The sequence below is a fragment of the Chelon labrosus genome (assembly GCF_963514085.1).
Source record: "Chelon labrosus genome assembly, chromosome: 5".
NCBI classification, from domain to species: domain Eukaryota; kingdom Metazoa; phylum Chordata; class Actinopteri; order Mugiliformes; family Mugilidae; genus Chelon; species Chelon labrosus.
Genome location: NC_140341.1, coordinates 8,392,676 through 8,420,209, shown reverse-complemented (window position 1 = coordinate 8,420,209; position 27,534 = coordinate 8,392,676). Strand labels below are relative to the sequence as shown.

The 27,534-nt window shown below is 44.9% G+C and overlaps 1 protein-coding gene across 3 annotated transcripts in view; it reads right to left on the bottom strand.

Annotated features, from left to right (window-relative positions):
- Window positions 1-396: 396 nt before the first annotated feature.
- The window catches only part of sema5ba (sema domain, seven thrombospondin repeats (type 1 and type 1-like), transmembrane domain (TM) and short cytoplasmic domain, (semaphorin) 5Ba), a 188,045-nt gene continuing 160,907 nt past the window's right edge, over window positions 397-27,534 (bottom strand). For all 3 annotated transcript variants that reach the window (XM_084545217.1, XM_084545218.1, XM_084545219.1), the window contains 11 exons: window positions 24,416-24,533; window positions 24,041-24,225; window positions 21,242-21,385; window positions 20,899-21,046; window positions 19,428-19,653; window positions 17,236-17,448; window positions 12,846-13,016; window positions 9,140-9,277; window positions 6,730-6,774; window positions 4,604-4,809; window positions 397-2,112 (listed from right to left, as the gene is read on the bottom strand). In XM_084545217.1, coding sequence (XP_084401343.1) covers window positions 1,936-2,112; window positions 4,604-4,809; window positions 6,730-6,774; window positions 9,140-9,277; window positions 12,846-13,016; window positions 17,236-17,448; window positions 19,428-19,653; window positions 20,899-21,046; window positions 21,242-21,385; window positions 24,041-24,225; window positions 24,416-24,533 — 1,771 coding nt within the window. In that variant the 3' untranslated portion in view covers window positions 397-1,935. The remainder of the gene's footprint in view (window positions 2,113-4,603; window positions 4,810-6,729; window positions 6,775-9,139; window positions 9,278-12,845; window positions 13,017-17,235; window positions 17,449-19,427; window positions 19,654-20,898; window positions 21,047-21,241; window positions 21,386-24,040; window positions 24,226-24,415; window positions 24,534-27,534) is intronic.

The window sequence follows — 27,534 nt, the reverse complement described above, 5'->3', positions numbered from 1 at the left end:
CATGTGTACATTAGCTGAACTGAAGAGCGTTGCTGGGTTAGCATTCATCGATCAGGCAACAACAACAATAATAATAACAATAATAATAAAATATAGCTGTGAAAATGCCCTTTATAAACCAAGCTTTGACTATAAATAATGTCCATTCCACCCCCGCGGGAGCCGGAGGAGCGGCGCTTTAACTTTTCGATGATTAACATCTTCATACTGTACGTGAAAATATAGAAAAAGCAGCTGGATGCCTGGTGTGTGACATGAAGTGGAAAATGCAGCCCATACACAAAAGAAATCGCCTTTACAGACCTCATCGTCACATGTATGAAAGCATTTACATTGTACAAAATGCAGCAACCCCTCCCCCGCCCCCTCCCCTCCCCTCCCCCACATTTGCTCAATCAAAACGGTACATGCGTTTGCACGTACGCACATCCTCACACGCATGCATTCGAGTTTGATCTTATCTTCCAAGCATAATTTAGTCTTTTCAAGCGAGGCCAGATGTTTTTGTTAGTCACTGATTTATTGATTTCCGTTAACATTCCATGTAGCGAGGAGAGGCGACGGTTGCGAAGCTGCAGGAATAACCAAAAAGACAAAAAGGAATGTGTTTTCGTTCGGTGAATTAAAGAAACAAAGAATTAACAATAATCAGTTATATCTCAACAAAATATGTCCTCCTATGCTACAGCTCATCTGAGCACGAAACAGTTATCTTAAAAAAAAATTTTTAAAAAAGAAGAACAAGTGCCCGTCTACTAGCTTATTACTCTACCATCATAGAAAACCCAATCCAGTTGTTCAGCACACTGGCCATATTTGATATGACCACCGAGCTATTTTAGCACTCAGTAGATTTGATGCATCCATTGGAGAATCAGTTGGAGAATCAATCAATTCTCTTCCAGAAGGCTTTTACTGTTCCTGGAAAAAAATTCAAACGCAAGATAATAGAAATTAAAACATCTCGCCCCACTATTGCCCTCTATTTGCATACAGGCACCCACGGCGTTCCCAAAGCTTTTACAGTTCAGAATGCTTCCCACACTCCCGGCTTTGACTTTTGCGAGCGAACGTCCTTGTCCACGCACACACACGTTGCGGCGTTGGACTTTGATCATAAGCAGGTTTGGAGAGTATTTCGTGATGTCGAGGGTTGCGACATTAATCACCTCCCAAGTTCTTATCTTTTCCGTCGCGTGAAACAGTAACAAAGGAGGGCGTGCATTTCCCCCTCCCAAACAACCAAGCTGATATGGATCTCTAATTTATTTCATGATTGACTTCATTGAGTTTTCTCTTTTGTTGTTCTCGTGCTCTGTGCCGTGTGGCTGGGACGTACGCGCCATTCGTTCTCTGTAACTGCTTTTCTTGTCCAGAGACTCATTACAGGCCGAGGATGTGGTTTGTAATGGAGAGGCAGGCGTAAAATTGGGACCCACGCCCACAGAGGTGTACTTTTCCTTTTGTTCATGGTGTTCTCCAGAATTGCGGACGTCCGAGGCCGGCACCTGCGCCGGGGCCGGTGTGGTCATAATCCATCTGAAAGCCAGATCTCATCCATCCGAGAGTTTTCCCACTAGTTTCCCGCGTTTCAGCTTTGAGTTGACACTGCCATATCCAGTCGGGCCCTTACAATAACACCACCCCCAGCTGGTTGCATAAGTTCATGATTCTACCGGGACGCGGGGGCGTGGTTGTCCAAACATCACATCTCCTGATGGAAAGTTCCACAGACGAGCTTGAAAACACAAACCCTACCATGCAGAAGAGACTACGGGAGCAAAGAGAGGGGCGATTTGGCGAGAACAAGCCGAGCTCTGAGTGACGCTTCAGTTCATTGTTGGTTCAGTCGTGTCACCGCGGCGCTGTGGGGGCGGCGGCGGCGGTGGTGGTGTCCGTTTCGGGCTGGGATTGGGGGGAGGGTTTGAGAGCGCCTCAGCTGTTGTTACTGTGGTTGTAGGTTCTGCACGGCGAAGGGGAGGAGTTGGGCTGGTAGTCGAATTTGCCGAGCGCCGTGGGATAGTAGGTGGTGGTGTAGACGTTGGTTTGCTGGAGCGGCGTTGGGTAGAAGTTGGACCTCTCGTCTGGGAGCAGGTTGTTTTTGTTCAGCGTCTGGAATGTCACAGCAGAGAAGAATGGGAGAATTAAGCTACCACTCCTGCAGACTATAGAATAAGATGTTTAAAGGGGAACTACTGTTTTTTACAACCCGGACCTTATTTCTGGCATAAAATACAATCGTTTACTCACCCATATAACTTTTGCTAAATAACGCATTATCTGCCGTGAAACCCGTTTATTTCACCAAAATTTTGGTGTTACCTGTTATCATCATCTGGGGTCTGTAGATTGACCTACAGATCAACCAATTTTGAAGTTTCCAAAATCAACTTGTCGGACATTTTCCTTAACGTTTAGATCATTAGTGTTAATGTGCACTTGATCTTAGCGCTGCAACACGGACACTGACCTTCAACATTTCAACATATGAGGATTTAATTATAAGAACACTTATAAGACGGAGGGTTTATCTGGATTTTTTTTGTACGACGTACATACGGTACAGATGGGAGTGGAGGTGAATAAAACACCTCCAGTAGCTTTGGGGGGTTTAGCGTGTGTATTAGTGTATTCATAAGCAAAGCAAACCAATTTAACAAATTTAATTTAGTCCTTCTCAAGCACACTCAACACTCTAATATGTGAGATGGCAGAAATTCATTGGAGCTCCCTTAAATAAAAAACAAGCCCAAAACCTACATTTTATTCTAATGCAATTGCTGACCCTCTGGTAAAAACCGAACATAAGGTGAAACACTTTCCAGGGGAAGCATTAGACTAATGTAATCCATCTGAACAGCTCTGGGGACCGGGGCAGGAATATAATCAGGTTAGAGTCGGTGAAATACACAACGCTGGGCAACATAAATTGGCCTGGAGGAGAGGGGGGACCGACTGCATAAACAGTGATGTAGTAGCGGCTGCTCATCCAGCAGAGTCTGGCCGCCACCACCCCCCATCCCCTCTCTGGTTGTTAGAGCTAATGAGTTCAGGCTCTCAACACCACATCCACACGGCCAGGACAACAACAGCTCGGACAACAAGTTTTAGGAGGCCGACCCGATGGTGGTTTAGCAGACGGAACAGAAATAACAGAATGCCACCGTATGAGATGGACATTTACCAAGATGTTAATGAGCACTGTGATCTTTAATCTCTGCCTTGACTATTTTAAGGTGGATAGTTCTCATTTGATTGTCAGCTGCGAAAATAAAAGGGGAACTACTGTTTTTTACAACCTGGACCTTATTTCTGGCATAAAATACAATCGTTTACTCACCCATATAACTTTTAAATCATTTGTAGTCATTCGGGAGATATTTAGATACGCGTATATCCATATAGTGGGAGTGACTGGGGCACCGAAATGCAGCCTCTAAATAACGCATCATCTGCCGTGAAACTCGTTTATTTCATCAAAATTTTGTTATGATACGCTAGTGCTATTCCCCGTTGAGTCCAGAGTTACCTGTTATCATCATCTGGGGTCTGTAGGTCAATCTACAGACCTCGGATGATGTCTTCTGACCTGGACGATGTCATCTGCGACGGCCGGCTTGTTTACCTGTAATTTGCTACTGCTATGGTTCGTCCACAACCTCAGAATCGGAAAAATATTCAGCCATGTTGCAAAAAACTAGCAGTAGCAAATTACAGGTAAATAAGACGACCGTCGCGGGCGCGCGAGTTTCGCGGCAGATAATGCGTTTTTTAGAGGCTGCGTTTCGGTGCCCCAGTCACTCCCACTATATGGATATACGCGGATCTAAATATCACCCCAACGACTACAAATGACAAAAACAGGAGTTCCCCTTTAACAGTAATTCATAAATAATTTATAACCTGATAGGACTTAATTAATATTGACATTCAGAGGGATATAACAGATTGATCTGTGATTAAAGGAGCCCTCCAGAATAATAAAGTTGGAAGAATGAAAGTAATTTAACTTTTGAAGATAAAAGAATAGGGGGAAAAAAATAATACAAAATAAAATAAATTCATAACACAGGCAGCAGCCAAGAAGCTAAATGTGAAGGCGTGATGGTGTCATATCATCAAAAAACAAATAATCTAAATCAGAGATTAGGATTTGTACAGAACATTGGGGTAAGGGAAAACAAAAAAATAACTCAGCCCACTGGTTCAGGTCATGGAGAGTTTGAAGGTCTTTCAAAAAGCAATTAATAATAATCTCCCAGTTTAACTAACCAACAATAAGAGAACGCAACCATAGAAGTTTCAGAGAACAGGACAGGAAATTGCACTAAAAGTCTGCGAACTTGTCATGAAAACAGTTTCAGCAACTGTGAGTGCACAGCAGAGCGACAGTGGCGGGAGGTCGAGTGCTGAGTAATGCTCTGGGGGGAAAAAAAGCTAATGAGGCCCATTCACGAGGGCTTTGGTTAGTGTGCAGGTAGAGAGGCTTAAAAGTCTCCCGTACAGAGAATGAAAGAATAAAGATAAACGGTAATTCATCTTCTATTGTTAGCGCGCTATCGAGATAAATTCATGAATAAAGACTCTCAGTGACTCTCAATACCTTAAACTCCATGGGTGTGTACTTCTCATTCTTTGGCGTGGTGTTGCCCTTGTAGTTGAGGTGGTTCGGCGTGGTGGGGTGAATGATGGCCGACTCTTGCGAGGGCTTGTGGAAGCGCTGACAGTACACGTAGATCAGGAAGGACAGCAGGCCCGCCCCGAGGAAACAGGAGACGCCGGTGGCAATTAGATGGATGGAGGTGAACGCTGGGAATTGGAGAGGACACAGAATTGTCAGTTTAGCAGACATTAACCCCTCCGTATTGTAGTGCAGCTCTCGTTAGATTGCATGACTGAATTCGAGGTTTCAAATGCTCAGAGTACGGAGCGTTTGGTTTGGTGGCCTTTTGATTAAAAGGTTGAGCATTTTCAAGCAACCATGTGTCCTTAAAGGGGAACTACTGTTTTATTTTTTCGTGGACCTTATTTCTAGCATAAAATTCGATCATTTACTCACCCATATAACTTTTGTGTTATTTGTATTCCTTCAGAAGATAATTAGATCAGCATATATCCATATAGTGGGAGTGAATGGGGCACCGAAACACAGCCTCTAAATAACGCATTATCTGCTGCGAAACTCGTTCATTTCACCAATATTTTGTTATGATACGCTAGTGCTATTCCCCGTTGAGTCCGGAGATACCCGTTATCATCATACGGGGTCTGTCGGTCAGTCTACAGATGATGTCTTCTGACCTGGACGATATCATCTCTGAGGTTGTGGACGAACCATAGAAGTAGCAAATTACAGGTAAACAAGCTGACCGCTGTGGGTGCGCGCGCCGGTCAGAGATGACGTCGTCCAGGTCAGAAGAATAACACTAGCGTATCATAACAAAATATTGGTGAAATGAACGAGTTTCATGACAGATAATGCGTTATTTAGAGGCTGCGTTTCGGTGCCCCAGTCACTCCCACTATATGGATATACACTGATCTAATTATCTCCTAAAGGAGTGCAAAGAACACAATTTTATATGTTATATGGGTGAGTAAACGATTGTATTTTATGCTAGAAATAAGGTCCAGGTTGTAAAAAACAGTAGTTCCCCTTTAACATTGAAACAGATTCATACTGGACATTAAGGCGTCCCTTCTAAAAGCAAAAGTGAGTTTGTCTCCCATCTGACATAAAGATCTGGAGTTATTGAGAAGGAGTTTAAAGACAGCATGCAAGTCTGCTCCTGTTGAATACACACCCTGTGCACTTATAATTTAACAGAGGCTCATTGAAAAATTTGCTCAGAAGCCCGCTAATGTGCCAAAGTTTCTTCAGAAACTTCACTGACCTCATCATATCAGGACAAAGCCAGGCGGACTCATGTGTATGAACTATTAAGTTCAGCAGACTTGAAATTAAACTGGAATTTGACTCATTGCGCGGATTTATGTTAGGGAAAAGAAAGTTGGTTTTACACTGTCCAATAAAGGAAGGATATCAAAAATAATCTTAAAAAAACTAATGCAATTAGCAGTAAACTGTTCTCTCAAATGTAATCTTTTCTGACACTTTATTGGGTTCGGTCTCTTAAACCGCGCACCAAAATACGGGGTAAAAGAGTGCTCCTCAGTTTGGTCAGTCTCTGATTAAATTTAGCAAAGAACCATTCATATGCAATATTACTTATATTATACTTGTGTCCGGCTGGGTTAATATCATATTACTCTGCTGAACCAAAGTGTTCCTGACTAAACTGAGTCGTTTCCCCCTCAAGAGGACTCTGAAATACAATTTCGGTAAAACTTTCTACTTCATTTAAGTCTTGCATGTGTTTTTGTCCCAAGTTGTTTGAGCAGTTTTGGACGCATTGGATCTTTTGTGTCTTTTCAAGGATTGCAGAATGCACTTGGACTTGTACCTCCTACTGTTTCATTTAATGCTTTCTTGGCACATTATGTAGAATATTTTTCTTCCTCCCCCAGACCGACTGACTGACTGGTGGAATTTGTGCACGGACTGAAATAACATTCGTGAAAATGCACATATAATGCATGAAAAGACGCGTTATGGACAGACATCTGTGGAAACATACAGGGGTAAAAGAAAAGGAGAAACAACAGAAAAAAAAAAAAAACTGAACGTGCACACAGCGACGGAGCGGAGGCAGCTGTTAATCCACTTACCTCCACAGTGTTGGTCCTTATCAAAACCAGATGCGGGGAGGATGACTGCGGAGAGGAGAGGAACAAACGGTCAGACGCACACACAGGCATGCATACACACAAACACGCACACGCACACACTGTCCCTGGAGAAACAGCCTTCAGAGCACAACAACCACCGACTCTAACATCAAGGGTGTTGACACATGCAGGAAGGAAGACGGCGAATGAGAAATTGAAATGTCTCCTCAATGTTGCACAAAGGGTCCGTGGAGATTTATATATTTTTTTCTTTGCACCAGTGAATTCCTAAACTTTCTGGAGAAAATGGACTGTTGAGTGAAGAAAAAAAATAAAATAAAAAAACTCTTGTTCCTTGTTGCCGTTAGAGACACTTAAGTGAAGGACAATAATTTACAGGTACAACACGTTCAGTCTTCTGTCTTTCTGCTTCCTCCTTCAGAAGACGGAGGAGAGTGTGTTGTATGTGCGTGTGTGTGTTTTAAAGGTTTTTAATTGCGGTGCCACATTTCCTAATTAATTTTATTTTTTTTGAGCTAATTTTCTAGCTTCCTCACAGCTGCATCCCCTCCACGAGTGACCTTAACAAATCCATCCATCGCCTCATTGAAATTTGCAATAAAATTAGATGTGATTTGGTGTTGTGACAACCCATTAATATTAATCGCCTTCGTCTGGACTCATTAGGGATTCTGAGCCTGGGGAGGTCTGGCGCTGGCAGGCCATGAAAGATCATTTCGGGGAAAAACTTTCTGAGATCGACGTCTGCATAACAAGGCGCGCCGAGACCGCCGGGGTCAACAGCCAACTTGTCGCATTCGTATGGACTTAATTATGGTTAATTGGCGGGAGCGGATGGGTTTAGCGCACAAAGAGGATGTCGGCGACGCGCAAATAAGACACGGGTGTTTGTGAGGAAGGATGGTGAAGATACAGACTGTTGTGATGCTGAATGATGAAAGTATTTGATGACGACAGATGAGATGGGTCCCAAAAAGACAAGAGAATAACAGCAAGATTGTGTGAAGCCCTCCCCCCCGACAAATTTAGCCAAGAATGAGCCTGAGTAAACCGTGACAACCATCAATGGATGACGAAACACTAAAACATTTTTTACCCTACGCAGTTAAAACAGTCGTACGGTTAATTAATAAAGCAATGTTTGATGGGATTCTCCAAACTTCTGTGTCCAAATATATTGATACAGGGCAAAGCCAAATGAACTATGCTAGCTGTATTTCTTGTTTGATTGTTAGATATGACGAGTTTGGTCAAATGCAATGTTTTGAGACTCTCTGTCTGACAAGCCAATCTTAAAGACATCGTTTAGGTTCTGGAAACTCACAAAGGATTGAAGTAGAAGGGTCAAGACTCCAGCTGCACTTGTAGTATAAGGAACAGCTTTAATAGATCGATGCGTTTCAGCTCGTAGCCTTCATCGGGGGCCGTCTTTTATTATACACTGTTTCTATTGCTTTTATATATCTTATTTTTCCAATGATTGGCCTGAAACCACATGATAATGTACCCAACCCACATTTTTAGGTGTTCCCTGGCTGTTATATGTGTATGTGGATGCATGTGATTGAAGCCACATGGCCAAGCCCACCTTGCAGGTGCCCTGTTGGCTTAGATGTATGCATACATGTATGTGATTGGTTGTTTCCATTTTAAATTGCCCTTTGCAGTGTGTTTCAATTCAATGACCCTGATGAAGGCCACGATTCGAAACGCGCCGGTCTATTAAAGTTGTTCCATTTTCTACGAGTGCTGCTGGAGTCTTGACCTTTCTATGATTTCTTTTCCTCCTCCGTGCACCTTGGTAGCAGGTGGAGCTACGCCAGAAACACATTTTTTTCTTCTTCAACAAATAACAAAAGAACCTTCTTCAATTCTAAATGACTGATGGAGAGTTGTGGTTCCCACCTGATGACCAGGTACTGACCTGTAATTGAAAGAATTTGTTCCAGACCTAGTTTCTTTCCCCAATGAATGGTACTCTAGCAACCCATTAGTGTCCGGACAACCCAGTGTCAAGGTGCGAACGAAGGGTGGAACTGTTTTAGGGACATTTACAACTGTAGAAGCTACTTGGATGAGCAGTGGAAGCAGTTCAAGGGAACCAATAAGCCCTTTTTTTGTGTGTTTTTCTAAGAACCATCCCGGACATGCAAACAAGGCTAAACCTCTAGAACTGTGTAGACGTCATGCAGTCTCTCATGGCAAAGGCAATCCAACAGCGCGATAAAACAAACCAAAAGAACTGAATTTTGTGACAATGAGGGACACAACAAAAAAAAGCAAAAGGACGTCGCCCTCTTTCAAGCCGCCAACCTAGACCTCTTACGGCAACGCTGAAGCAGGCCGCACAGGTTGTACAGTGTGTATCTGGGGAAACTGGCTAACTCACCAGGTATTTCATTGCAGTCTCTGCGCTGAGTGCTGTTCCCCACACAGGGGTTGCTGCCCTGAGCACCACATACCCGACTCCTCATCTGCAAGCCTGACTCATCACAGGCCGACCACAGCGACCAGGCCATCCAGCCACCTAAACACAGAAAAAAGGTCAATCAATGAAATAAAAAAAATAAATAAAAAATCACCCAGAGAACCGGGCCAAGGACAGGGCCACATCAAACTCAAGGCGGCCTGGAAACCAAAGCGCCCACCCAGGCTGCGACCACCTGCGGCCGCTAACCTTTCCGATCAACCGAGCACACCAAAGAGTGTTTGTGATGTAAACAGGATTGGAAGAGCGAAGCCCCAAGAGTTTGTTTAGTGCATAGTGGAGATGTTTGTCTCCTGAGCCAAGCTTTAGAGCCGTTTCCCCGCAGCAGGCGACCGAGCAGTAAACAAAGGCCCCTACCCAAGAGGAAAGAGAAAACTCCCAACTTCCAGCTTCCACCTCCCTTTGAACCATGCACTTGCTGCACTCTCTCGCCCCGCATTTAAAAGCACTGGAGTGGAGGGACCACAGGCTAGTGCAATGAAAGGCTGAAGAAAAAGCACGGTTTGTTATTCAGCGTGCTCTCAAGTGTGCAGTTTTGGCAGAGGGAACCTTTAAGAGGCAGAGGACGGGGCTCTTTTACCTTTCCTATCAGTCTGGTGCTCACAAACAGGCGGCTTATTCTCCACCATCTGCTCCTTTCTTTCTGCACAAGCGTCGGGACACACAAAACACACCGGCCACCTTAAACGTGCTTAATAACCGTGCATCACTACAACGAGCTTTAATTGCTTCATTTATTCCCGTTTATTTTTGTCACCCGGGCGACCTGCGTGATTGTACTGTTGAGTCAGAGGGAACGCCATCAGGCCCCGGGGCTCCTCGTTAGTATTCTTCCCTGGCAGTTCCTCCCGCTGTCCTCCATTACTGGTGGAGACTTTAATCAAATGACCTGCGACGGGGGCATCAAATATCCCCGTGACTGACAGCCAGCTCGCCTCTAATTACTCATGCGGAGAGGGCGGCCGTGCATTTGGACCCCGGTAGGTGACTGATGTTGCGCCTGTCGATAAACGAGCAGGCGAGGAGACGGACCGGGGGCCGGAGAGGTTGTTAGCCCCGTCGACTGCCGCGGGGCTAAATGGACGTGTTGGTCCACGTCAAACAGGAAACCATTAACCTGATAAAGGAGGCTGATTAACATCTTGGCAAAGGGTGGAAAAAGACGGAACGCAATCTACCTTACTCTGTCTGTAATTACCAGGGACACTGACTGTAAGGGTTAGCGTCTCCGTGAGAGACAGCTGCACTGATTCAAAATGAAAAGCACCTGAGGAAAATATGACGCTCGGGGAGAAACAACTGTTTAACCGAGGCCTCTGCGCAAGACGTCCCAGATGATTAATATTTATCTGGACGATGTCTGCTTTCCAGGAAAAATAAAGAGAGAAAAGCCCGAAAATCACATCCGTGACCGACCCGGGACCGAAGGCAGTTTGATATTAAACCCCCAGAATCAGAGTCAGGCCGAACCCCCTTATGAGCTCTGATGCCGGCGTTTTTCATCCGCCAATATTAGCAGGCAGATCCCTCATGAATATTTCAGCGTCCTTGTGGGAGCAGAATGGACGGAAAGCAGGGAGGGAGGTTTTCATACACCTCACATACATACATCAGGCTGGCGACACGTGATCCAGAGTGGGCTCTCATCGCCAAGCCTCTTTTTCTCCGGGAACGATTCCCACAGCAGAGTGAATACTTTAAACTTCCTTGATTTTGACGTTAACCCCTGTAACCTAATGTCAGCAGCACAGATGGTTGTCAGCCGCAGCACATTTTACAAGGGTAAAGTATAAAAGTGGCAGCGAGGCGGCGTGGAGCCATCTGGTTTGTAGAACCAAAGTCGGTGATGACTGTAAAACAGTTCACGGTCCCCTGTTAACCTACAGCATACTATCAGTGTAGTGTGAAATGCAATACACGCCGATCAGGCATAACATTATAACCACCTTCCTAATATTGCGTCGGTCTCCCTTGTGCCTCCAAAACAGTTGTGACTCATTAGAGAATGGACCTTCTGAGGGTGTCCTGTGGTGTCTGGGAACAGAATAATGTTAGTGGGGGACCTTTGAGGGGAGGGGCCTCTGTGGATCATCCCACAGATACTTGATCAGTTTGGGATCTAGTGAATTTGGAGGCCAGGTCAACGGCTTGTGCTGTTCTTCATGTTTTTTTGAGTTGTTCCTAAAGTGTTTTTGTGGCTGCATCCTGCTGGAGATGGCTGCTGCCATCAAGGAGTGTCATTGCTATGGGGTGGGGGTGCCTGGTCTGGTCTAGGTGGGTGCTACATGTCTAAGTAACATCCACACCAATGAATGCCAGGTCCAAAAGCTTCCCAGCAGAACATTGAATTGTCACAAGATGGTCAGTGTTATTTACTTCTCCTGTCAGTGGTCATAATGTTGTGGCTGATAGGTGTATGTCACTGGTAATTTGCAGAACATGGAGAATCTGTAAGGTAATAACATTAGTGGGCATGGAGTGGGTTTACTGCACCATAAACCCGCCGCAAGACTGAATGCACGGGACTGAAAGGGGATCAAATTAAATTTTCTGTTTACATTATCGTCTATAGTGCTGGAATCTGTGGACACGTGTTGCAAGCCAGATGTGCTGATCTGCACGTCATCACAAGCATGATTAAACTGCCAGAGCAAAGGGAAAACAGATCAAGGCAAATATTTTTAATACCTCGCGCCGTTGTATACATCAGTTAATCTGGTTTTCTGGATGCGGTTATTACGGCTGTTAGAGGACGCGTTCATATTTTCTCACTTATCGTCAAAGGCATCCTGATAGTTTTGTTTTTAATTATCCAGAATCCTCCGGGATTTTTTTGAGTCTTCCCGCAGCTGTGGATTAATTTACAGCGTCTGTCTACAGAAAATTTTTCAGTCGCTCGGAGCAGCTCAGACTAATTGAAGAAGAAATGTTGAACACCTTGTAGCATGGGGCGCAGAAAAAGAGAAAGCATGTGAAAGACAAAGCACAAGAGGTTTTTTTAAGAAAACCTTTCATGACTGAAACGAGCCTGGTAGCAATAGTAACAGCATCGATGGATGGATATCAAAACAAAACAAGCTGCATAGCTAATACTGCCTGGGGAGCGTGAGAAAAGATCATTGATCAGCCGTTATTGTGCAAAAATGGTCGGATCAAGAAGCTTAAACATAGACTTTTACTGTTATTTGTTTGCTTCGTGGTGATTTCAGACACCCACTGCGCAAATACAAGCATTCAAAACCCGAGACGCCTTATGTAAGATTTCCATATGTACACCAACCCAAGTGGATCTCTTTTTAAAACCTTTCCAGAGAGGTTGCCATGGTGCTCAGAGCTCCAGCAGCACAGCGTGAAGCGACACGGTGGGAGGATTGCTTGTTTCGCCGCATGACTCTGTTTATCTTTTCACACATATCAAGACCTGGTTTATTCATTAGGAAGACATGAAAGATGCAATTTAGCAAACGGGGGGCGGCGGCACAGAAATGACATGGTGTGGGGGATGGTTTGCCTGCCCGGAGGCGATGAAAGCACCCCAAAGCGGCGGCGGGGCGGGCGGGCGGGTGGCGTGACGTTAGTTGGAGCCGGCGTAGGCGCGTGACCTTACCGTCGCACGTGTGCGTGTTGCACAGGGCCTCCTCCGTGTGCAGGCCTATGCAGATGTCTCCTCCGTTGGCGGGAGCGGGGCTGTTGCAGGAGCGCGTTCGCTGGTAGTGGCCGCCGCCGCAGCCCACCGAGCACTGAGACCAGGACGACCAGCACGACCATGCACCTTTCACTGCAACACACAAGCATGCGTTACATAGTTGGATTGTGACTTTGTAGGTATGACAGTATCCTGAGTACCAGCTATAGCTAATGCATTCATTTCAGCTCAGCACGAAGACTTCAAGTATCTGAGTAAAATACCTGCAAGAGTCAGATACGTCTTCCCACATCTAATAGAAACTTTTAAAGTGACGTTATCCTACAGCAATAAATCCAGCACACAAAAGAGTCTCACATGCAACTTAACGAAATAGTGTGTGTTCATATGTACACCAATCAGCCACAACATTATGACCACCGTGAGGAGAAGTGAATAACATTGACCATCTTGTGACAACGAGATGTTCTGGACCTGGCATTCATTGGTGTGGATGTTACTTAGACATGTAGCACCCACCTAGACCAGACCAGGCACCCCCACCCCATAGCAATGACACTCCTTGATGACAGCAGCCATCCCCCAGTAGGATGCAGCCTGACACAGACATAGGAATAACTAAAATTTTTGTTGCCAGACACCACGGGACACCCTCAGAAGGCCCATGTCCATTCTCTGATGAGTCACAACTGTTTTGGAGGCACAAGGGAAACCTACACAATATTAGGAAGGTGGTCATAATGTTATGTCTGACTGGTGTAAATCTGCAACTTCATTTTAGTCATTAATAAATGGAAATTTACACCTTCTTTCCATTAAATAAACAAAAGAAAAACTGTACTCTTCCAACATATTCTACATGACTACATTAAACAGGACATGATTAGCAATGTGGTTTTAAGATTTGTTTGACTTTAGCCTGACTTCAACTTGGTCCCCGTCACACACAACTTGTTTGAGAATTTTCCATTTGTCATCCTCAGCTCTCTGATAAACGCTCCACTGCTTTTTTCTTTCTGGTTATGTGCATGTAACTGTGCACGCCAGGGGACAGATAAATGTACCCCGGAGCTGCATGCAAATACGTTGTGCTCCAGATAATAAGCACAAATGTGTCTGTTGCTTGCCTTCGTTCTTGTTTGCATAAAGTTTATTCACATTACAGACCGGACGCGATTACTTCACGCGGCACGTAGATGTTTTTATTTTAAATACTATCCCACGTGCTCCGCCGTCGCCTTCTGCCGTCGGCTCTCTGATCGAATCATATCCCGCGTTGCCTCTGCTGCATTGATTTAGTCTTTCCCGTGGGGAGCCGTTAATGCTTCATCTGATCTAATCAGAGGAGCGTGACTGGCTAATTGACTGGCTGGTTGACTAGCCCATGTCTGTCTGACTGACGGAGAAAAGCGGCGTTGCCAGGTAACGTCGGAGCGCCGCAGAAAACTCCATTAGCTGAGTGGATTAGTGTGACACAGAGTAAAGCAGGCTGTGACCACTTAACTCTGACTACCTCCACAGCCAGCCACAGCTCTGCCTGACTGACTCTCTAACTAACTGGCTGTTTACCCAGCTGACTGGCTGAGAGTCTGACTCCCTGGATCACTAAGCATCTCACCGGCTACCTGGCTGACATACTGTTATTTATGAGTTGTACTATCTTTATGGAGGTGAAACAGGGGAAACATGGCATTCCTGTCTGCCGTGCTTTGGTTTGGTTTCTCATACTGTAGTTGTAGAACAGATTTATTGGCAGACTTGGAGACTACAGACTGTAAATTCTGTAAAAAAAGACAGCAAGCCTGGCAAAACCACACATCTTACAGATATAATTAGGCTTGGAAGACTCTGGACTCTTCTCAAATTACTTGATTGTGGCATTTAAAGTAGAAAACGCAAATAAATCAATACCGCCAGCTGAGGCGACACAAAGGTGCTGTACTTTAGACAGTAAATAACATTGACCATCTTGTGACAGTTCAATGTTCTGCTTCTCACTATGAATACTTCAAGTATCTGAGTAAGATGCCTGAAAGAGTCAAATATGTCTTCCTACATCTAATAGAAACTTTTAAAGTGACCTTATTCTACAGCAATAAATCTAGCACAACATTATGACCACCGACAGGAGAAGTGAATAACATTGACCATCTTGTGACAACTAGATGTTCTGGACCTGGCGTTCATTCGTGTGGATGCTACTTAGATATGTAGCCCCCACCTAGACCAGACCAGGCACCCCCACCCCATAGCAATGACACTCCTTGATGGCAGCAGCCATCCCCAGCAGGACATACACAAAAATGGTTTAAGAACAACTCAAAAAAACATGAAGAACATCACAAGGTTTTGACCTGGCCTCCAAATTCAACCTCCCATCCAACCCATAGGACCCAAAGGCCCCCACTAACAACATTCTGTTGCCAGACACCACAGGACACCCTCAGAAGACCCATCTCTGATGAGTCACGACTGTTTTGGAGGCACAAGGGAGACCTACACAATATTAGGAAGGGGGTCATAATGTTATGTCTGAACAGTGTAAATTTGAATTATTATGAACCAGGTGTTTAAAAGTTTAAAGCCCATGGAACAACTCTGTGAACACCTTGGCAAGGTCTCCCCTGACGACCAAACGTGCACCCGTCCACTCTTAAACTTAGGTTCTCAATCACGCATACTTCTGTATGTCAGAGCTATATGTGCAGTACACCGTTGTCTGCAGACACAGGCGCATTCATCCGACTGTTTTCAGGTCAGAAGTTCTTCTACTGAAACTCATAATTGAACTCCGAGACTTGCCAAGTGACTCACCGACTGCCCACACACACACACACACCCGCCCGCCTCCGCAGCACTCCCCCCATTCGTTCTAATCTGCCCAGCAATCTATATTGCCTCCATCCTTCTCTCTAATTTCATCATCAATTACTATTTCGCACTCATTTTCTCTTTTGTCACCGGCCTTGTCCTTCTCACCTACGCGTCTACCAGGGACGCCCGCGGCCCCGGTGAGGCGGCTGCCCGCAAACGTGACGGCGATGGCGTCCTCACCGGGGTCGGCCTCTCAGCGGGACGTAACCGAGGCCGGCTCGCCCGCACTTCATTAGGTTACTCGTGTCGGTTTCTAAGTTAACCTCTGAGGATTACACGCAAATATCAGCGACTGACATCCGAATAAACCGCCGGAATTTGATCAGCACCCACCAACCGGTCATAAATCATTCATTCATAAGGTACCAGGCATTAATATTTAAGGCCAACGCTTAACAGGAGCTCAGACCTTTTTCTACTGTGTGTGTGTGTGTGTGTGTGTGTGTGTTTGCCTGTCCTCAGTCTGTTTAATAGTTATAATAGGTGCAGCCTGTCGCCGTAGCAGGCTGCTGCGGTCTGCACGGTTCCAGGTCAGCTGATTAAGATTTGATGAGGAGTTTGAAATAGATAACTTCATTTGTCCCGACGACTCCTCTGGCACTGCCGTAGCCGCTGGTAACCATTAGCTAATGAAACTAATGACCCACTAAGCAGTATTATACTATCACCATTAGCCTCCCTCTCCCTTTCTCTGTCTCTTCCTCCATCTCATGTCCTTTCTTTACAAACCCTTATTGCACCAGAGGAGTTCGAAATAGGCCAATAACTTGACTTTATCTGCACTCTGTTCGAGCGTCTGTAGCTTCCCGTATTTAGGTTGCATTAGAGAAGCTGCTGCAGTGACTCGATAGCCTCAGTGCAAACCCGAACTTTCCCCCCGTGTACAGAGTTTTAGCGAGGAAAAGTTGCCGCGCTTGGAGCTGATTACTCCCCCTGCAAGGATCTGCCAGTCATCCGCATAACTGTATCTGAGCACCATTATGTTGAATTTATTTCCAACAAAATGGCCCTGATTGGTTGTAGGAGTATTCAAATTGTGCGCAGAGGTATAATGAAATCCCAGTGGCGTGTTACCAGATATTCTGATGAGAAATGGATGCAGCTATGGCTAATCCAGGCTAATGGCTTGATATAAAAACAGCAAAAACAGCAGAAAAAGGCCTTTTTCAGAATACAGACCTGCAGCAGATATGACTTAAATGTAAGGAAATGTAAGAAATGTATTTATTTGATTTGATTTTTATATTTTGGGGAGGGTTTATAATGTATTGCACTTAAGATATCCTTATTCTGTGCAGCAATCCTGGTCTATAGTCAAACTGAAATAGTTTTTCTTTCTTAGCTTTCCAGAAATTGATGCTTTCTGGTCTCAGAAGACACCACAGTTCACAGTATCAATATCATTCTGCAGCCCAGACTATAAATCACATCATACAAGTCATGTTTTTACAATATATATATATTTACGTGTACTCACCAGGACATGCCTGGACGTTACAGTCCTGGTACTCCACCGGCGAGCCCCGGCACGCCACCGGGGCGCTCTTCCCCTCCGGTCCGGCGCAGGTTCGCCGCCTGGTCCGGTAACCTTTGGAGCAACTCTGCGAGCAGCTGGACCACGTCTCCCACGACGACCAGCCCGTGCCCGCCATCCTCACCACCGGCGTCTTCAGGAGCTCCTCGACAAGAGCTGCAGAGAGAAGAGAAACACATTCCGGGTCATATAAATATATAAATACACATAAAAGCGCTGTCAGACTTAAAGAAATCCAAGGAAGATGTGAAGCATGTGAAGTCTTTATGTGTAAGTCACACCAAGTATGTGACTTTGCCAAGAGGCATATTTCTCCATCTGTCCTCTCAAACTCTATCTGTGTCTCTCATGCGTCCCACGGTTCCCCGCCGTCGGAGTTTCATCAGTCTGTCAGAGTCGATGCGGCCCCCCCCAGGAGGCTGACAGGGGGAGACAGGTAATCGATTTGGGAGAGGGGGGCACGGAAAAGCCACCAGCGAAGAGCGGCGGACCGTGTCCCTGTGTAGCTCTACGTGTCGCTGTGTATGTGGGAGTGCTGGACTGTGACCCCGTCACTAACAGCATGTAGGGGAGCTAACAGGTCTAACAGGGGGGCCTTTTCAACATGTCACGCTCCGACCGAGAGAAGTCTTTGTACGCTGCGCCGCCTTCTCACCGGTTCTCACAGGAGCATTTGTCCGTGTTTGGGATTGGCAGTACTGTACGCGCCTGTGTGTACACATAAATAGGTACTAACCACATTGGTATATGGAAAAATATTAAACCCAATCCAATGCAATCCAACTTTATTTACAAAATAAAAAAATTTAAAAATGAATACCTGCACAATTTCTTTCTTTTCTCGTAAAAAAATAAAAATAAATAAGAAATGTACATTATTACTAATTAATTTAATATACTGTATATTAAATGAGGCAGCTAGGTCTCTAAGGTGCAGATCGGAGCATTAAAGTGACGCTGTCACCAGGGGACTTTTTTCACTTTAAAGCCGACCGTGTCATCCCAAGGAGTCTGTGCAGAGTGCACAGAATAAATAAGACCAGACTCCATCGACTCTCGGCTTAAAGCTGTTAATTGATGGAGGTGGAGAACTTATAAGTCCAGTGAAGAAAAAAAAAAGTGAGTGAGGAACACTACGTCTCAGGTAAAAGTCATCTGAAGGATACCCAGCAGTGTTGTGCAAGTTCACACTAAACGAGAACTAGTTCAAAGTTCAGTTCGCGCAGATTAAAGTGAACTAGTTCAAGTTCATAGTTCACATTTTTTAATTTTGAACTAAGATGAATGAATGAATGTATATATTAGGAAATAACTCAAATGTTTGTGTGGATCAGCTGCTTCTGCGGTGACGGAGGTGGCTTCTCTTTCAGCTGCACCAGACATGCTGTTTGCCGTAAGTCGCTCGTAATCGCTGTCGTAAAGCTTATTTTAATTTTTTTTCCTGAACTGGGGGTGAACATTGTTATTTCCCTCCAGATTGTGGGAAACTACGCTCACAGTTGGACAAATGATGCGTTCAGTTCATTCATTCATTCATTCATCTTCTGTAGCCGCTTGTTCCTGTTTAGAATCACCAATTAACCTAACAAGCATGTCTTTGGACGGTGGGAGTACAAACTCAAACAGAAAGGCCCAGTCGGCCCATAGATTCGAACCCGGGACCTTCTCGCTGTGAGGCATCAGTGCTAACCACCTCGCCACTGTGCCACCCGAGTTCAGTTCACAGTTCACAAACATATACGGCATTCATTGAACACGTTCATGTACGACACTGATATACACATAGTAAAACTAGGAGAGAAGAGATGAGTTTTGAGCCCAAACCTGCAGTACAAGTTTATTTCAAAGGCCTATCCGGCAGTGAGACGCAGCAGCGTACAGTACAGCAGGTGGATTTGTTCTACCATGGACTGATGGCAGAACAAGGCAACCTGGCGAAAGTCCAGGTTGCTAAAAGGTCAAAGCCTCTGTGTGAAGCTGCTGTCACGATTTCTCGTAAAAAAAAAAAAAAAGTCTTCAAGTGGAGTTTTTAGTCCCTTCAGTTCAGATTAGGTTCACTTTCAGCAACATGCAATAAGAGAAAAGAAACCTTGACACACACCACAGCGTCGTCTGTCAGCCTCAGGTCAACTTACTGTCCGTCTCGCAGGCCGCTGTGCCGTCGTTGGGACAGAAGCGCGTCTCCACCTTCCTCCGTCCGATCTGCAGCTCGTGGGGATCGGACAGGTGGGCCCGGCACATGTAGCGCATCCTCTGCTCTTGACGAGCTCCGCCCTGCGTCACGTTGACGGGCATCCAGGGGGTCCACGGCGTGTTCCTCTTCACCTCTGGACACGCCTCCAGGTTACAGGCCTTGTACTCCTGGAGGAGACGTTGGAAGAATCCAGGGTCAGAGTGGGTTAAGTGTCATGAATGAAAACTATATTATATAAATGAAAAGACACTGTGCACCACTGTATGCCCATGAGTACATATATTTGCACTGATATTCAGTATTTATTCTTATTCTGCATAAATCTAAGATGCAGGTGGTTCCCAGAGAAATCACCCTACATTTAAATGTGACATTTTACTGACGTCAAAGGATGTCGTTGACATTTAACAGACACTTTCTGTAAATAACCGGATGAATGTGGACATGCTGTCACGTTCTCCATCATCCCTCTGCACGCCCGCGGAATAATTTTTTCCTGGAATTCATTCATTACAGCGTTTCTCACAGCATCAACACATTTAGTTTAACATGTTCTAACCAAACAGCATGTCTCAGGGGCAGGAAGGGGATTTTAATATGCCCTCAAACTATTGAATTTTAAAGACGGAACAAGTGCATTTGGACCGCGAGTTATACCACAGAGGCGGGGAAGCTGTTACGATCGAGGTACATCATAATTAACTGTCACCTCGAAAGCAATCAGTTTTAAATAGAGCTCTGCATAAAATGAGAGATTTTCTAATTATTTTAACTACACAATATAAAGAAAACCGGGGAGGTGAAGCGCAGGTAAAGTCCATTTAACATTCAAACTTTGTGCAAAGTCTTTTCTATATTAAATACAGAAAGTACATCGATCAGCCACAACATTAAGACCACCTTCCTAATATTGTGTAGGTCTCCCTTGTGCCTCCATAACAGTTGTGACTCATCAGAGAAGGGACATGGGCCTTCTGAGGGTGTCCTGTGGTGTCTGGGAATAGGATGTTGTTTGTGGGGGGTCTTTGAGGGGAGGGGCCTCTGTGGATCATCCCACAGATACTTGATCAGTTTGGGATCTAGTGAATTCGGAGGCCAGGTCAACACCTTGTGCTGTTCCTCATCTTCATGTTCTTCATGGATCCTGCTGGGGATGGCTGCTGCCATCAAGGAGTGTCATTGCTATGGGGTGGGGGTGCCTGGTCTGGTCTAGGTGGGTGCTACATGTCTAAGTAACATCCACACCAATGAATGCCAGGTCCAAAAGTTTCCCAGCAGAACACTGAATCGACCCAAGGTAGTCAACGGTATTTACTTCCGCTGTCAGGGGTTTTAATGTTGTGGCTGATTGGTGTATGTCATATTCACTAACTTTATCTTAAGTGCACATTATGTGTGAGGATGTTTCCTACCAGTGCACATCCTGGACAGCTGTTGCCGTTCTCACAAGTGCGAACCCTGGAGTGGACGCCTCCGCCGCACTCTGTGCTGCACTTGGTCCAGCTGCCCCATGGGGTCCAGAAGATGGGCTGAGGACAGGGAACCCCTTCGTTGCAGAACCTGTGGAGGTGGTAAGGGGGAGATTAAGAGGGTTGAACTACACCAAAAATACAGCTGAGCGACTGAATTACTGATTAATTCATTGATATAGTTTGTTTTCCTGACAGGCAACCTCTCATTGCCACGATAACTGCTTCATGTAATTAACACCTCGCTGATTATCGGCGCCTTACTGACATACGCGGTCGTCCTCACCTTTCATCCCTGCTTGGCCCGACACACACACGGCCGCCGTGCCGGGGCGAGGGGTTGTTACAGGAACGCTGGCGCAGCTCGAAGCCCGTGCCACAGGTTGTGCTGCACTGTCCCCATGACGACCAGGGTGTCCAGCCTCCATTTCTATGGCAACAGACACACGGGGGGAAAAATATTAGCGACACCATTGTTCCAAAACGGGGCGTAATTATCGATCAGCGCTTTTATTCTTTCAGCAGGGTGAAAGAGGAGGGAAAAGGGGGCTTTTTTAATTTTTTTTTTTTTTAGCTTTAGGTTTCTAATCATCACTCCGATTATGAACTTCCGGTAACAGAAATGCAAACACTACGACGAGGGCTCATTCCGGCTGGGAAACATTCATTCAATTTGCTTAAGTGCTTTGTTCTGCCACCACACTGGGCAGCACTCCTCGTGATTTAATTGCCACTTTTCTGCAAAAGCACAATTCAATTTCACCAGTATGGATTAAATCTGGGGCGGCTATCCAGCGGGATGAAGGCGCCGGAGCTCTTTGTCTCGGCTCCGTTCTCGATGACACTGATTGGCACGAGTCCCCTGAAGACAGGGGACAGGGGGGCGGTGAGAGATGTCACACGGAGAACATGGGTGTCACCTACATTATTATTATTATTTTTTTAATAAGATTCCTCACTTTCATGATCGTTCTCATGTTCTGTCAGAGTGGAAACTGTGCCCTGGGGTGGACGATTGAAAGTCACTCAGGACATTTCTGTAACACTTGTGTAGTTCAGTCACAGCGTGCAATAGTTTTTAATTGTAAAATGTACTTAAAATACATTATTAACTTTATTCCCCCTATAAGGAAAGGTGTTCTATGTGGCATAAGGCAAATGATCTGCACTGGTTACAACACAATTAAGAAGTCAAAGCTGTAATTCAGTAAACAGATGCATTAAAAATCGAATTAAAGAAAACTACAGCAGTAGAAGTAGTAAATCCGTACAGTCGTTTAAAAAAATGCTATGCTTGGTTTTGGATCTGACTCTGTGTATTACAAACTGAATCCTTCCATAATATCTAAGGGAGGTACTGGGTTTGTATTCTTCAAGCCTATCAGAAATATATTTTGCCCCAAGGCTGCTAGTAAGTTATTTATAAAACTGGCAAAAATGCTTCAGAATCTATTCTGTAACAAACCGAGAGCCGGTGTCAAGATTTAAAAACAGGATTTTATGTTCTCCCGGTTCTTGGTCAATCTCTGTTAACCGCCTCTGTTTAGGATGACAGAACAGGTGAATTTCTCTATATCTGGTCTGAATATGATATATATGTTTTTGTTTGTTTTGTCTGGACTGTGTTGAAGATGTTTCACCACTCATCCAAGTGGCTTCTTATGTTCTTTATGATTGGTGGGGAGTTTAGGTTTGTATTTGGAACATCTGTGGGTGGCGAATCTCACATGACTAGAGTCTGTTAAAGAGGAACTACTGTTTTTTACAACCTGGACCTTATTTCTGGCATAAAATACAATCGTCTACTCACCCATATAACTTTTGTGTCATTTGTAGTTGTTCGGGAGATATTTAGATCTGCGTATATCCATATTGTGGGAGTGAATGGGGCACCGAAACGCAGCCTCAAAATAATGCATTATCTGCGGTGAAACTCGTTCATTTCACCGATATTTTGTTATCCTACGCTAGTGCTATTCCCCATTGAGTCCGGAGTTACTTGTTATCATCATCCGGGGTCTGTAGATTGACCTACAGACCCCGGATGATGTCTTCTGACCTGGACGATGTCATCTCTGAGCGTTTGGCTTGTTTACCTGTAATTTGCTACTGCTAGTTTTTTGCAACATGGCTGAGTATTTTTCCGATTCTGAGGTTGTGGACGAACCATAGCAGTAGCAAATTACAGGTAAACAAGCCGACCTAAATACTTCCCGAACAACTACAAATTACACAAAAGTTATATGGGTGAGTAAACGATCGTATTTTATGCCAGAAATAACGTCCAGGTTGTAAAAATCACTTCGAAAATTGCAGAGCTGGAGAAACAGGCGGAAATAGTGAAGCGGAAACACGCTACTACCAAACGGACCAATCACAGCTCTTGCAGTCTGCGTTGTGGTGCATTTCTGGGGAGGTGCATGTCAGGCTATGGCGTTAAAGCTCTTTCAGGGTACTGCGGGACATAGACACCGTAACCTACGTAACATGCGAGCCTACGCCGGTGCGAGTCATGTATACTTGTGCGCTCGTCAGACTGGCTCGTCCTGTAAAAATGCCACCCAACCGCTAATTGGCGTTGTGACTTTTTTGCCAGCCGAGTTCATTTTTGTTTCCACTTCCTGCTTCAGTTTCAGCAAAGGCGACTGAAACTTTCGCCAAAATTTCGCACAAGACGAGTCATACAAATGTGGAAGAATGAGTGTTTAGAAAGTCATCAAGAAACCTCAAGTCCGTTTGATTCTGTTTAAGCTTTGTTGTAGATTATTTTTTTTTGCTTTAAGTGACAAAAGGCAGATTTCTGTGCCGACTTTAAATTCTAACTTCCTCTTTAAGCCTTACTCAGTAGGTCCACAATCGATCTGGGGAACACCACTAAGTCTTTCCTCATTGTTACTAAAGTTATTGATTTCTTTCTGGTCTTTTTCCGTTTCGATTAGAAACGTCTTTCTGACGAGCGTCTGCAAACAGTTGTTACATAATTGGTTTAAGACCTTTTATGTGCCGAATAAGCTAAAATAAATAAGGGTTATTAATAAAAAAAAAATATGTGACGTATGGAGAATGTTGTTTTTTTCTTTTCCACCTTGAGCAGTTGGAGACTTCGATGGTGGGGCCTTCGCAGTTTTTGCCTCCGCATCGAGGGGCGGGGCTGTCGCAGGACCTGGAGCGACACAAACAGGAGCTCACACCGTCCACGGCGTCGTCGTTGTTGCAGGGTTGCCACGGCGCCCAGGGTCCAAAGCCACCATTGGTGGTCTGGTTCCGCAGCTAGACGAAAACAAACATTAGTCATGAGGTTTTCTTCTGCTGTTATAATATCCTACACGAGCTCCCAGAGGTGATTAGTCATGGACGACGCCAACCACCATGACGTGAGCGGAGCACCTGAGCCTCAGAGCCCCATGAGGTCTGAATGTGTTCCTTTCTTACAGTAAATGCTGAGGTGTTGTGCTCTTACCGGACAAACGGTGATGTTCTGCTTCCACTGGCTCATGTTGGAGCTCTCCTCCAGCGTGGTGCATCTGCGCTGCCTGAAGTCCCAGCCGCAGTAGGGGTCCCTCGCCTCCAAGCACAACCTGCACGGGACAAGAGGGGAGGAGGGGTGTGTTGTCAGCCTAGTCGGTAATTTAACTGGTGAATGACGACGGTGCCAAGTCATTAACATTACAGCAAACGCACAAAACGTCTGTTTTACATCTGTACCGTAACGACAAAGCCATGTTCAAACATTCCCTCTTTGCTGCATTACAAATAATATAAAAATCTGAGCTTCCTCTGCTCTCCCACCAACAAAAACTATACATGGAACATCACCCAAACAGTGATTAAATATTTGTAAGCTCCCCCAGTAAAACAGAGGCTTAATGACGGCTAATTAAATCTAAAGCTGTTAATGACGAGGCTAAGCCGGCGGAGCTGATCTGGACGCTTCAGGAACGCAGAATAAAAGCATCAGCTGAATAACTCCTCTCATTCAGAGGCTCCCCTGCACTTTTTTTTTTGTATCCCTCCCTTCCAGCTCCCCTTCATACTGTCGCCTCCCTCCCTTTTTGTGCGTCTCTTTTTCTCATCTTTCTTTCTCCCTCTCATCTCAAGTCCTTCTCCTTCTCCTTAATTACGGCGCTGTGGATTTTCTTCCTCATCTCTTTTGAAAGGACCAATTCTCGCTGTTGTGTTTTCTCGTTCCTGGCGCAGGCCTTCGTGGTTTGTTTGAAGAGCCCTGTAGTGTTTTTTGGCCAGGAGATTTGAGGAATCTCCAAGTGTTGATACAGCTCTCCATGCCAGGACCGGGGCTCTGTGGTGAAACCCGGGGTCAGATTAGATTTAATACAGACATAACTACTTAGTCAGCACATCAGAGGTGACCCCACAGAGTGCAGATCTCAGGTGGTACGTGGCTCGGCCGGAAGAGGACGACTTACTTTCTTTCAGCGAGCCTAACCTTCCCCGTGTCATTTTAATCAAGCTGCACGATACGGTGCAGGCTGCAATTTCCAATACGGATGAAACAATAATCGTAATGAGGTCGGGCCACAAATTCACAGTTCACTGAACCTAATAGTTCATTCGAAAAGGGCGGAGGGAGGAGCTTGTAGCCATTTTGGCTCAAGGTCGACCATATTGCATCCGGTATGACTTTGATGTGTGGGTTTTGCATCGTCATCGTGGCTGAAGAATTCTCATTTGGCTTTCTGATTACCAACACGCCTTCCTCCAGCAAGCACACACACACACACACCCTGGCAGAGAGCAGCTGAGCGGAACAATTAATAAGTGCATATTTCAAGCGGGGGTTGGGTGGTGTTGGGGGGTAAATGTTTTATGAAAGGTAGAGATGGTAGCGATTTGAAGCCTAATTAGCTCAGGGTAATGTGTGCCGAGGGGCAGCCTGGGAGGCTTCTGACCTCAGGGAAAGACGTATTTAGCTGCTGGATTCACCCTCTTCATTCCATGAATTTAGAGAAAAACGCTTGTTTAAATAACGAGACAAATTAATACGTTCACGCATTAAAGCACTGAGCACCAGAGACAACGTATCAGCTGGAAGGAAACGACGACAGAATGATTAGAGTGCAGGTGTCAGTAGGGGTTAATGATGGGGGGTAAGATACTGACGTGATAAGAAGAGCACTTTAGGACTCGTCAAGGTATGAACCACTGGTTGATCAGCTTTAGTTTGTATATTGTTTATATATACTTAGATATTTTATACATACTTTCATACATTCACTTTTATTTTTGACCCTTTTTGCCAGCTGTAATTCCTCTTGTCTCTGTGTAGTGAAGCTATCTATCTATCCGTCTATCTATCCATCTATCTAGCTATTTATCCGTCCGTCCGTCCCTCTATCTATCATCCATCTATCTATCCGCCCATCCATCGATCCATCTATCTATCCATCTATCCATCCGTCCATCTGTCCCTCTATCTATCTATCTGACCATCTGTCTATCTATCCATCTATCCACCCATCTATCCACCCAACTGTCCCTCTATCTGTCCCTCTATCTATCCATCTATCCATCTATCTATCCATCTATCTATCATCTGTCCCTCTATCTGTCCCTCTATCCACCCATCTATCCACCCATCTATCCACCCATCTGTCCCTCTATCTGTCCCTCTATCTATCCATCTATCTATCCATCTATCTATCATCTGTCCCTCTATCTGTCCCTCTATCTGTCCCTCTATCCACCCATCTATCCACCCATCTGTCCCTCTATCTGTCCCTCTATCTATCCCTCTATCTATCTACCCATCTATCCACCCATCTGTCCCTCTATCTATACCTCTATCTATCTATCATCTATCCACCCATCCGTCTCTCTATCCGTCCCTCTATCTATCTATCTATCTATCTATCCATCTTCAGTTTCTATTATATCTATTATAATATATAATCACTTTGCTACAATCGGCACAAATCTTAATTTACTCATGTTTAGGACGATTTTAAACTTTAAAAGTTGAGGCAGCAGTTTGGTAAAATAGCCATCTTGTTTTGACATTGCAATTCCCTAAACCAATAGTTTTGTTGTTTTTATCTTTTTATTTTTTTTTACTGCTGGAGTGGAAGCACTTGACCGGGCTGCGCAGAGCCCCCAGATGCAACCCAGAGTTTACACCTTCGGGGCGCACTGGAAGGCAGACAAACACACAAACCATCAGTGGCTGACCTCGCTTAAAGCCCTTGTGGCCGAAGGGGGAGCATATCCCAGCACGCTTGCTGTCAAATCTGGTGGAAAGCCTCGAGCCAGAACTGTGGCCACAGTTTTAGAATGAGGAGTTTATTATTTACAGCGCAATGTGTGTCCGCGCAGTGTTGGCCGTGTATCTAGGAGTAATTAGGTTATGAGTGTGTTGTTCACAACAATTAAGTCACATTTTGATAGCCTTATTATCCAAATCCATATTATGCTTGTTCCTCAGGCACAATAGGGATTTGGAATGAAACAGCATTTTCTTCTCCAGTGGCCTTTTTAAAACAAAATCAGGATTTAACATCGGAAGAAAAAAGGACAAAGTGTTTAAGCTCTATTCTGACCTTTCTTCAGCTACATAAAGCATTAGCC